Source organism: Cetorhinus maximus, chromosome 9 (genome assembly GCF_964194155.1).
Source record: "Cetorhinus maximus chromosome 9, sCetMax3.hap1.1, whole genome shotgun sequence".
Lineage (NCBI taxonomy): Eukaryota > Metazoa > Chordata > Chondrichthyes > Lamniformes > Cetorhinidae > Cetorhinus > Cetorhinus maximus.
The window spans coordinates 128,559,819-128,572,052 of NC_135887.1; the positions used below are offsets into that span (position 1 = coordinate 128,559,819).

General features: G+C 43.3%; 1 protein-coding gene across 1 annotated transcript in view; it reads left to right on the forward strand.

Moving 5' to 3' along the window:
* The first annotated feature begins 571 nt into the window (after positions 1–571).
* Positions 572–12,234, forward strand: part of LOC144685011 (transmembrane 7 superfamily member 3-like) — a 34,618-nt gene continuing 22,955 nt past the window's right edge. Inside the window, exons 1-3 of the mRNA XM_078549528.1 lie at positions 572–719; positions 4,213–4,367; positions 5,340–5,475. Of these exons, the coding sequence (XP_078405654.1) occupies positions 593–719; positions 4,213–4,367; positions 5,340–5,475 (418 nt within the window). The 5' untranslated portion in view covers positions 572–592. The remainder of the gene's footprint in view (positions 720–4,212; positions 4,368–5,339; positions 5,476–12,234) is intronic.

A 12,234-nucleotide genomic window follows, 5' to 3' on the forward strand; every position in this document is an offset into this window, starting at 1 on the left:
AGAAAATGCTGGAAAAACTCAGCAGGTCTGACAGCATTTGTGGAGCGAAAAACAAGAGTTGAGGTTTCGAGTCCTTCTTCAGACCACTTCAGTCCCCTCAGACCCGAAGGACTCGAAACCTCAACTTTGTTCTTCTCCACCAATGCTGTCTAGACCTGCTGAGTTTTTCCAGGTATTTCTGTTTTTGTTTTGGATTTCCAGCATCCGCAGTTTTTTGTTATTTTTGTTTTTAACTCCTGTTTCCCCCTCCACCGATGCTGTCTAGACCTGCTGAGTTTTTTTCCCCCCAGCATTTTCTGTTTTTCGTTCAGATTTCCCAGTAGTCCGCAGTATTTTGCTTTTATCTTAGTTGTAAATTATAACACCGGTGGTGAGTGTGCATCACTTTTGCACCCACAACGTGTGCTAACCGGTGAAATAATTGTGGCTAGTCACAAATGATAGAAGTAAGAATGGTGCAGTCACGTCACTCGGCGGCGGTGCAGGCTTGTACATTTCGGGATGTGACGTGTTTTAGGGTGCAGGCCGGGGCCAATGGGAAGCCGAGGGCGATCGTGTTGATTGACAGGCGGGAGGATAGCGAGAGGCAGCGATGTGGCTCCGCTGTGTGGCTGCGCTGCTGCTGCTCCTCGCTGTGAGCGGAGCGCTGGGCGACCAGAGCCGCAGCTCCGGAGGGTTGGCAGCGGGTGCGCGGAGCCTGGCTCACGGTGTCGTAGGAGGTGAGCACGTTTGAAGGCTGCACCGGGCGGATGGATGGCTGCCTGCCCTTTCTGGGCAACCCTTCCGGCTTTGGTTGCTGTACAGCTTTTCAACCCCCACCCACCCCCCGAAGCAGCTCCTCCTCCGGGAGCTGCTAAAGTTTGTTTTGCATTTTAAATCGAACTAAAAGGGGGTAGCACGTAAGCTGTCAGGTCTCTTTACATCTGCCCCCAATTGATTAATTACTGTTTGTCAACTTTTTAACTTGGGTTTTGAACTTTTGCGTCTCTTTTGCAGCCTTTATTCACTTTCTTAATTGAATGTCGTTGTGCCTTTCACTAAACTTTAAAAAATATATATATGCATATTAGTGACTTAGAAAGGAATGACTTGCATTTGTGTAGTGAGTTTCACAAGGGCGGGGTCGTAAATCCGCCTGAAGCTTACTGTACTAGAAAATTTGGCAGGTTCCCACAACCAATCACAGAATCTTAAAGGCACAGAAGGAGGCTGTTCGGCCCATCATGTCTGCACAGGCTCTCCAAATGAGCATTGTGACCTAGCGCCATTGCCCTACCTGTTCCCTGTACCCCTGCACATTGTTTCTATTCAAATAATCATCTAATGTCCTCTTGAATGCCTCGATTGAACCTTGGCCTCCACCAGACTTCCAGGCAGTGCATTGCAGACCCAAGCCTCTCGTTGTGTGAAAATGTTTTTTTTGCTCCCATCACGCTCACTTCTTGCAAGCAGTGGGTTAAACGGCCGCAGAGTTTGCATTAATGTCATCAGCGCAGTCTCGGTGAAATTGTCTGGACTAGTGAGAAAAGCTTGAGGAATTTTGAATGTAAATAATGTTGGACGTGAATTGAGTTTTTGTGACGTTTAATGCTGGTTTTAAAAAAACATTTTGCCAAAAGATGCCCCTACTCACAAAACTGGCCATAGTCCCAGATCAAAATGATGGGGAGGGTGTTTTTTTTTTTCGCCGACTACACTTGTTTAAGGCTGAGGGGAGTCGCAAATTGACCTTATTGTCTTGGGTGCACAAATACCAGTATGCAAGATTTAAGTTTTTGCATATTAAATATTTAATTACGATGAAACTGAGTCATAGTGAAACTCTTACATGGTTCAGTATATTTGTCATTTGCAGTGATTAAAATTAGGTTACGGGTGAAGGACTAGACGTTTATTAAAATATTCTTTTTGTGAACTCTATTTTCAGCTGGATTAATAGTGCAAAGCGTAGCCTGTTCAAAATCTTAGCTGAAAGACAGCAGCTCAGTGTAGCATTCCACTCTGAGTACTGTATACTGAAATGTTGACCTAGATTGTGTGCTCAAATCTTGGGAGTGATGCTCGAACTTTCGGTCTTTTGCCTTTGGTGTGAGTGCTACTAATAAATCCCCCAGATTGTGAAAACTGCTTAAGCTTCTGCAGCCATTCTTATAAACGTAATACAGTTAAAGCTTTACTCTTGGGTCAGTTTCTAATAACTTGATTTTTTAAAAATTCATTCACGGGATGTAGGTGTCACTGGCTAGGCCAGCGTTTATTGCCCATCCCTAATTGCCCTTGAGAAGGTGGTGATGAGCTGCCTTCTTGAACCTGCAGACCATAAGACATAGGAGCAGAAGTAGGCCATTCGGCCCATCGAGTCTACTCCGCCATTCAATGAGATCATGGCTGATCTAACAATCCTCAATTCCACTTTGCTGCCTTTTCCCCATAATCCTTGATTCCCTTATTGATTAAAAATCTATCTATCTCAGCCTTAAATGTACTTAACGACCCAGCCTCTGCAGCCCTGTGCGGTAAAGAATTCCACAGATTCACTACTCTCTGAGGGAAGAAATTCCTCCTCATCTCTGTTTTAAATGGGCGACCCCTTTGAGATTATGGCCTCTGGTCCTAGACTCTCCCACAAAGGGAAACAACCTCTCGGCATCTACCCTGCTAAGCCCCCTTAGAATCTTAAATGTTTCGATAAGGTTGACTCTCTTCTAAACGTGAATGAGTACAGGCCCAACTTACTCCACCTCTCCTCATGAGAAAATCCCTCCATACCTGGGCTAAACCTAGTGAATCTTCTCTGGACTGCATCCAATGCCAGTATATCTTTCCTTAGATAAGAGCCATCTAGTGCAGTGCTGTTAGGGAGGGAGTTTCAGGACTTTGGCCCAGTGATATTGAAGGAACGATGATATATTTCCAAGTCAGGATGGTGAGTAGCCTGAAGGGGAACTTCCAGGTGATGGGGTTCCATCATTGCTGCCTTTGTCCTTCTAGATGGTAGTGGTCGTGGGTTTGGAAGGTGCCATCTAAGGAGGCTGTTGAAGTAAGGTATGAGTTTGATCTTTGTATATGCTTCAATAAAAGTTTGCACCAAAATAAAAAGTACAGTCCTAACAGAGCTTCTCTTGCAGTAAACCTTTTTTAAAATTAGTGATCCTGCAATAACAATACTTCCGTAATTATTCGTTAATGGGATGTGGGTGTCACTGGCTAGGCCAGCATTTATTGCCCATCCCAAATTGCCCTTGAGAAGGTGGTGGTGAGCTGCCTCCTTGAATGCTACCTTAAATCCTCCACTAAATACCTCCCCTTATCACGAGTGCTTTTCCTATAAGGTTCAGATTCACCCTTCTGAACAATCTTAAATTTTATTTTCAAAGACTATAGTCACTCCATGTAATATGATCAATAATAATTGCTACTCACAAAAGACCAGAACAACCTTTTTAAAATCTAGTCGGATGAAAATTGAGTTGTCAGTCTATTTTATGCTGTTTTTTTTAATTCATTCATGGGATGTGGGCTAGGCCAGCATTTATTGCCCACCTCTAATTGCCCTTGTTCAGAAGGCATTTAAGAGTCAACTACATTACTCTGTGTCTAGAGTCACATGTAGGCCAGACCAGATAAGGGCAGCAGATTTCTTTCCCTAAAGGGGCATTAGTGAACCAGATGGGCTTTAACGACAATCGGCAATGGTTTCATGGTCATCATCAGACTAATTCCAGATTTTTTTTTATTGAATTCAAATTTCACCATCTGCCATGGCGGCATTTGAACCTGGGTCCCCAGAGCATTACCCTGGGTCTCCTGAATACTAGTCCAGCGACAGTACCACTATGCCACCACCTCCCCTATGAATTTGCTGTTCTGTGGTTGTAAGCTATTATTTCTTTCCCCTTCCCACCATGTATTTATTTTGAGAGATATTTACTATTTAAATAAACTAAGTTTTCATTCTGGGGCAGGCAGTAGTAGATCACATTTGCTGTTTTAGCTGTTGTATGGCAGAAATGAGCTTTAGCACCTCTCCATCTAAGAATAAGTCTGTACTAGTTGGCAATGTGGTATAAAGTAAAGGCATAAACCATTTTGAATGACTAGGTTATATGAAGAAATTTAATATTGCTTATGATTGAAGTATGCCTTGAGAAAATGATGCAACTAAAAGAATAGCGGTGATTGTAATTTTTGCTTTTAATTCTCTCAATGTAGGTCACATTACAATTCCTCTTTTGGAGCCAGTTTCTATTCTATTGAAACCTAATGAATGTAAACACATTGTGGTTACAAATGTTAGTAGCCAGACTACCTTTGTGGTTACCCAAGTATACACTCACATGCAGAATGTGACGGTATCCCTCTCAAAGGTAAGTAAGCATTTCTCCAAAAGGATGGCTTCGGCCAAAATTGCCTTCCTTATCTCTACTTGTCTGTTTGGCCTCTAATGTGTTTAAGCAATTGTCAGGTCAAGATGGCATGAAAGATGTGAATTATCTGCTGTTTATAGATTTTGGCTTCACTTTTTAAGAACATTAGTGAAATAAAAGTTGATAATACTATTCTGACACTGCAGTGAATATCTGGAAAGTATGTGGGAGACACCTAGCAGTTGGAAATATTGCCACCCCTGTACTATTTCCTGAAATCTATTTTGAGGGTGATCTCCAATTCCTCCTTGTTTTCAGTACTCTTTTTTAACTATTAGTTTAAGAAACAGTAATCAGTACCGTCTCATTCAGATTTTTATTTTAGCAAAAGGTTTATTTCAGTTGGGGCCCATGCCATTGTGGCTTATCAATGCAAGGTTACCACCTGGTGAAGCAAAGTGCTGTTAGGATGATTAGAGGTGTTTTGCAATACAGGTTGGAAAGTCCATAGCCTGAATTGAAGTAATGTTACATTAAAAAGTGAAACACTGCTTAGAGGTATTAAGATCCATGGTCATTGAATTTGTGAACTGAAGACGAAGAGGCACTCTGTTGGCTTTATAAAGAAACTAAAGCGTTAGTGGAAATTTTGAGCCAGTTGGAACATAAGCCAATTTGCTAAGGTTGTGTTCAGTCTACATTTCGAAAGAGTGTTCTCTGATCATGTGGAAATCAAACCAAAATTACCAACCAATCAATTGCAATTTGTACCCTGAGGGTTTTTGTTTGATTGTTATCCAGATTTGATGGCCGGGGACAGTTTAAGTTGCACTAACCTTCCAAATTTAAGAATATTTTAATTGAAACAGGATTCACATTCAGATTAACTTTAACTTGACATTTTAGGCAGATGTGAAATCTCTATCTATCAGTTATATATCTTAAGATTATTTAATATTTCCTATGTCTCAGTCCTTTCCTGCAGATGCATCGTATACAAGTTCTAGTGCTGGTGTAGTGCTGATGTTGAAGCCAGCGATGTTCTACATTCAAGCTGGAGAAGAGATGGTGTCAGCAGTTCTGTTTGCTCTCTCCTACACAGCACCAGGTATATAAACTGGTATAGCTTTCTTGCCTTCATTGAAGAAAACCGCAGTTCAGGATTGTCTAAGCTTCCTGTTTTCATGGGTGTCGTATGTGCAACCATAGAATTATGGGCTCTATAGGGAACAGTACTAAGAGCAGTCTCTGCTGAATCTGCAAATGCACAAAATCAAAGCTGGACAAAACAGCGAATAAGAAAATAAGAGAGAGAAATTCAACTGCTGGTCTTTCATTTTGAGTTTGGAAAAATGGGTAGTGAGCGTTCAAATTTTGGACACTTGAGGGTTTGGCCAAGTTGTCAGCCTGCTGGAGATACTCCAAGTGGTTACCTTGGCACTGCCCCCCCATCCCGTTTCCCCCCCCCACCCCCACCCCTGCCCCCACCAAAGGCTTGATCAGGCTGGCTGGTTTGCTGTAGGAACCAGTTGATTTTCTTCCCCCTCAGATTGGCAAGCTGCAGCAGGTTAGCTATTGATGCCTGGTAGTATTTAAATGGAGTCTGAGACAATGTTCTTGCTATATTTCACTCAACAATTGAATTACCGCACAGGCCTTGTTCTGGGTGTATGGCTTTGCAAAAAAACACATAAAAGGGATCATTCACCCCTGTGTTCACAACCTACATTCACTCCTTGCCCAGTAATACCTTGAATTTAGATTTTTTCATCATGGCTCTGGATTTCCCTCGTAAACTTTTCTCTCTGTCTCTGTCTCTCTCAATGCTCCTTTAAACCTATCCTTTTGATCAGGCTTTTGTTCAGCTGTCCTAATATTTTTGTGTCGGTGTCGACTTGTTGAGGCTGCTGCTGCTCTTCCTCCAACAACTTGCCCATCTAAAAGAAAGAAGCAGAAATGTCACCTCTGAGTGGGATATTTAAGCAGGGTGACTAAGGAGGAAAAAAAAAAGTTAAAGCAGCAAACCTCACACTTGCCTACTATTCACGGTAGCGCACCAATCCTGATGACTTGGGTCATTGCCAGCAGATGAGTGTCTCTTTAAATCCATCTTCTCATCATGTCAGTCTGTTTGTGAAGCCAGTGCCATTTTGCTATATTCAGAGGGTTGGCTACTAATTAAAATGGTGCTGGGGTTCTTACGAAGATGTAAGCTCCCAATTTCCCTTTATTAAGGAGGCATGCATCTGTGTCTAGTCAGCGTGTCCGCCGCTTTCATCAGTTGTGGAATTAAAAAGGCTTTCGGTGAGTCTTCAGTACGAAAGGGACAGTAAGCCCGTGTTTAACCTCTAACCCTGGTGGGTTGATGTAGCATTGGAGCCATGGTCTGGAATTGGCTGTAAATTTCTTTTACAGTTTGTGCATGTCAGTTTTATTATTGGTATCTTTAGTGCAGCTGCTTGTGCAATGATTGTTTAAGAGCACTTGAAGATATTGCACTGGGTTTTGCAATAGGAATAATGTGAGGCTGTCTATGGTCCTATTTATATGATGGTCGGACATCAACTTCTAGTAACTGTATAAGCACAGTTAAAAACAGGATTTGGGAGGTTGCTGTCCGAGATGCCCTGCTCCTCCAAAAACTGTGAAAATGGTATCTTGCTGTCCAACGCGCCTTTTTAAAAACATTGAAAGAGGTGAAGTTGCTGTACTTGCCTAATGGATGTGGAGTAAACTTAGCAGAAAAAGTTCGCACTTGTCCACTCCAGCTTAAGTGTGCTTTTAATGCCGTGACAAGTCTTAATTAGTGCCAAACAACCTCTCTGGCATAGAAAACTTTTATGAGTGGAGTCTCATCCCTTCAGATTTTTAATTATTCTTGGCAATTTAAAGAGCTTATTTTAACATTTTTTTTCCTTTTTTCTTTCACCTCTATGATACAATCTTTCCCTTGCTTTATTTTACTTTCTGAACCTAATTTGATACTGAATTCAAAAACAGAGAATGCTGGAAAAACTCAGCAGGTCTAGCAGCATTTGTGAAGAGAGAGACCCTTCTTCAGGTCATACGGACTCGAAACGTTAACTCTGTTTCTCTCTCCACAGATGCTGCTAGACCTGCTGAGTTTTTCCAGCATTGATAGGGAGTTCAAGTACCCTCCAATCCCACGGCGGCCACATGAGACTCGAGTTTCTTTTCACCGGTTTTAGTCAAGCATGTGCAAGGGAGCCACATTCATTCAGCAGAATGGTGTCCAGCTCCCCAATTGATCACATTCACTACTTTTGTGCTATTTGCTTATCACAGTACACTTGAATACATCAAATCAGTAACTGACACACCTCTTACTCTACTACCTTTACCCAATTGAACCTATTTACACATGATCAGGTTATCCAATTACATTCAAAGCATGTACACAGGAGCCCTGACCTTGTTTCAGTGACCCAGAGCTGCTTGTGGATTACTAAAGCTGCTTCCCTGTTCATTGTTCTAGCCTTTTAACCCTTTCATCTCCCCCTTCAGTCCCCCCTTTTTGGCCCTAGGCAAAAGCCCGAGTTGGCCATACTTAGTTGAGAACTCCTCTTCCTGGCCTTCGGATGGCCAGTCATCCAGACTGTCAGAGGAATTCTAAACTACCCCACTGTACAATTTGAATTCCTTCTCCTCCCTTTGCTGGTACGTGGGCAGGGGAATTGGAGCGCACCCTTGTATTGTTACTGCCGATGCCCGGAGAGTTTCGTTCCACATCCTCCGTTGGTAACAGAAAAGTCCCAACAGTCCACAAAGAGCATAATTCCTGTGGTCATTCCCATTCTGGTTGTCCCCCACCAATTCATTAACCTTCCCCCTGTAGCGTAGGACTTGGCTGATTGAGTTAGTCTCTTAGCCGATTGAGTAGCTAAGTTCACTTGGACGCAGCCCCGATCGGTTTGTTCCCGGGAGTCCCCCACATACCGCTGTGCCATCCGCGCGGCCTCTTGCATGGCTAAATGTGCTACTCTACCAGGGGTCTTATCCGTGAATATCATGTCATCCCACCATGCGCTAAATAAGTATCCCGTGGTTCTGCCTGGCAGGTGGAAACCTCCCATGGTAAAAGAATCAGTCACCTGCAAACAGAAGCTTGTGTTGGTCGTACATACTAGGTCCCCATAAAGGAATTCAGTTTTGCTTGTCATAAAGCACCATTGAGTCGAGGATACCAGAATAGCCTTGAAGGCGTCTTGTATTGGCAGCATGGTGAATGTGACCTTACTATAATTTGTGGAGGGTTCCAAAGTTCAGCAAGAGCACACAATATAGTTTCTTGACTCCGTGCAACAACCTCTAGTGCTCATCAAAATTGAGTCATCCACATAAGAGAGATACCTGTGGGACCCTGCCCTGTATACCCATCCCCCTTTATCCACCCCTGGGACTCGAATCTGTAACTGTTCAGGAAGGTCCAACTTGGTTGGTGTTCTTGGGGAATGGCCATGAGGAATTTTATGACCCCTTCGCCTCCCCCATCCTGGGGTTGCGTGATCAGTAATTCCTGTCATTCCTTATGTAAATTTGAGGTTCAATCGGTGTACCGATTCGAACATGTGTTCTGGGAACATTCCAAATCTAAAATCCTCTATCTGATTTCGCTCCATCAATCAGATCTTGTGCCAACATGCCCTTCCACTTGCCTGTGACTCGGCTGTGTCTATAACTCAGTCTGTGGTCTCATTGAGAGTATGCCTTGTATATCTATTGCTGCTAAAGCGTACCCTGTCTCTTTGGCACCAAATCACATCCCCCGAGACATTTCCATGGCTACCCAGGAGGCATACGTGCTCAGGTCATATATTTGCCATGAATTTAAGACTCAGTTGGCACTTCCAAACAACCTGGCCATGTCCCCCATCAAACTCCTCTTTGTCTATACTCTGTCTGTGGACCTAATTTTATCCCTGGAGCTATTCTATATTTCTTAGGAGTTGGTGTTGGGTCCACCGTATCACATTCTGATGATCGTGACAGGATCCCTTATGTAGAGTGAGCAGTCCCACAATGTTATATCTTACTTCGAGTGTGATCATAGACACATTGTGAAACAGTGGCTTCGACTTTCCTATCCGAACTAACCCATCTGGAGGGGGACTTCCTGTTTTGGGACATTGGGTTGGTCTTTGATATCCACAAGTAATGAAATTATAACATCGAGCATCTATATGTCCATGTCTTTCAATAACGTATTTACGTAACTCCTGGCAATATCAGCCATCCAGGCCTGGCTCCCATATGAATGGGGGAAAGTCTGTCCAGCCGGTGATCAAGTTGACACTCGGTCCCAGTACGTCGGTGTGTGTGGACATACCAGAACTACCTGTGGTGTTGACGTTACATAAATAGTACCAGATACCCAATCCAGTAGCTCTGTCGTATATACCTCTAATATCTAAATTACCCTCGGAGTCTTCCAAGGTTGAGGTTCAGTCCCCTTGCTGTCTGCCCATGTTTTGCAGATTGTAAATTACCATGATACCTCCAACCGATTCTTTTGACTGAGTTGTCCCATTGATGCAGTCGGCTTAATGTCTAACTACGCCTGGGGTTCATGAGCCTAACAGGGGCCCCTGGTTTATAGAGTGTCACATTCATGGTGGTATTTATACCGTATGCAGTTGCAGTCCGTATTTGGTGGCTGATGGAAGTTACCCTATCTGATATCCAGATATTTGGTTTCTTTATAGAAACATAGAAACCTAGAAGCAGGAGTAGGCCATTCAGCCCTTCGAGCCTGCTCCGCCATTCATTATGATCATGGCTGATCATCCAACTCAATAGCCTGCTCCCACTTTCTCCCCATACCCTTTGATCCCTTTCGCCCCAAGAGCTATATCTAACTCCGTCTTGAAAACATACAATGTTTTGGCCTCAACTACTTTCTGTGGTAGCGAATTCCACAGGCTCACCACTCTCTGGGTGAACAAATTTCTCCTCATTTCAGTCCTAAATAGTTTACCCCATATCCTCAGACTGTGACCCCTGGTTCTGGACTCCTCCACCATCGGGAACATCCTTCCTGCATCTACCCTGTCTAGTCCTGTTAGAATTTTATAGGCTTCTATGAGATCCCCCCTCATTCTCCTGAACTCCAGTAAATATAATCCTAATCGACTCAATCTCTCCTCATGTGTCAGTCCCGCCATCCCAGGAATCAGTCGGGTAAACCTTCGCTGCACTCCCTCTATAGCATGTACATCCTTCCTCAGATAAGGAGACCAAAACTGCACACAATATTCCAGGTGTGGTCTCACCAAGGCCCTGTACAATTGCAGCAAGACATCCTTGTTCCTGCACTTGAATCCTCTTGCTATGAAGGCCAACATACCATTTGCCTTCTTTACCGCCTGCTGCACCTGCATGCTTACCTTCAGAAACTGGTGTACAAGGACACCCAGGTCTTGTTGCACATTCCCCTCTCTCAATTTATAGCCATTCAGATAATCTGCCTTCCTGTTTTTGCTACCAAAGTGGATAAGCTCACATTTATCCATATTATACTGCACCTGCCATGCATTTGCCCACTCACTCAGCTTGTCCAAATCACACTGAAGCATCTCTGCATCCTTCTCACAGCTCACCCTCCCACCCCGCTTTGTGTCAGCTGCAAATTTGGAGATGTTACATTTAATTCCCTCATCTAAATCATTAATATATATTGTGAATAGCTGGGGTCCCAGCACCGATCCCTGTGGTACCCCACTAGTCACTGCCTGCCATTCGAAAAAAGACCCGTTTATTCCTACTCTTTGTTTCCTGTCTGCCAACCAGTTTTCTATCCATCTCGATACACTACCCATGCGCTTTAATTTTACACACCAATCTCTTATGTGGGACTTTGTCGAAAGTCTTCTGAAAGTCCAAATAAACCACATCCACTGGCTCCCCCTCATCAACTCTACTAGTCACATCCTCGAAAAATTCCAGTAGATTTGTCAAGCATGATTTCCCTTTCATAAATCCATGCTGACTCTGTCTGACTCTGCCACTGTTTTCCACGTACTCAGCTATTAAATCTTTTATAATGGACTCTAGAATTTTTCCCACTACCGACGTCAGGCTGACTGGTCTATAATTTCCTGTTTTCTCTCTGCCTCCCCTTAAATAGTGGGGTTACATTAGCTACCCTCCAATCTGTAGAAACTGTTCCAGAGTCTACAGAATCTCAGAAGATGACCACCAATGCATCCACTATTTCTAGGGCCACTTCCTTAAGTACTCTGGAATGTAGATTATCCGGCCGTGTGGATTTATCGGCCTTCAATCCCATCGTTTCCCTACTAATACTGATTTATTTCAGTTCCTCCCTCTCACTAAACCCTGTGTTCCCCAACATTTCTGTGATGTTATTAGTGTCCTCCTTTGTGAAGACAGAACCAAAGTATGTGTTTAGTTGGTCAGCCATTTCTTTGTTCCCCATTAGAAATTCCCCTGTTTCTGACTGTAAGGGACCAACATTTGTCTTCACCAATCTTTTTCTCTTCACATACCTTTAGAAATGTTTACGGTCAGTTTTTATGTTCCCTGCAAGCTTACCCTCGTACTCTTATTTTCCCCTTCTTAATCAACCCCTTGGTCCTCCTTTGCTGAATTCTAAACTACTCCCAATCCTCAGGTCTGTTGTTTTTTCTGGCCAATTGTTATGCCTCTTCCTTGCATCTAATACTATCTCTCTCTAAGTTCCCTTGTAAGCCATGGTTTGGCCACCTTTCCTGTTTTACTTTTGCACCAGACAGGAATAAACAATTGTTGCAGTTCACCCATGCGCTCTTTGAAAGTTTGCCATTGCCTATCCACCATCATCCCTTTAAATAACGTTTCCCAATCCATC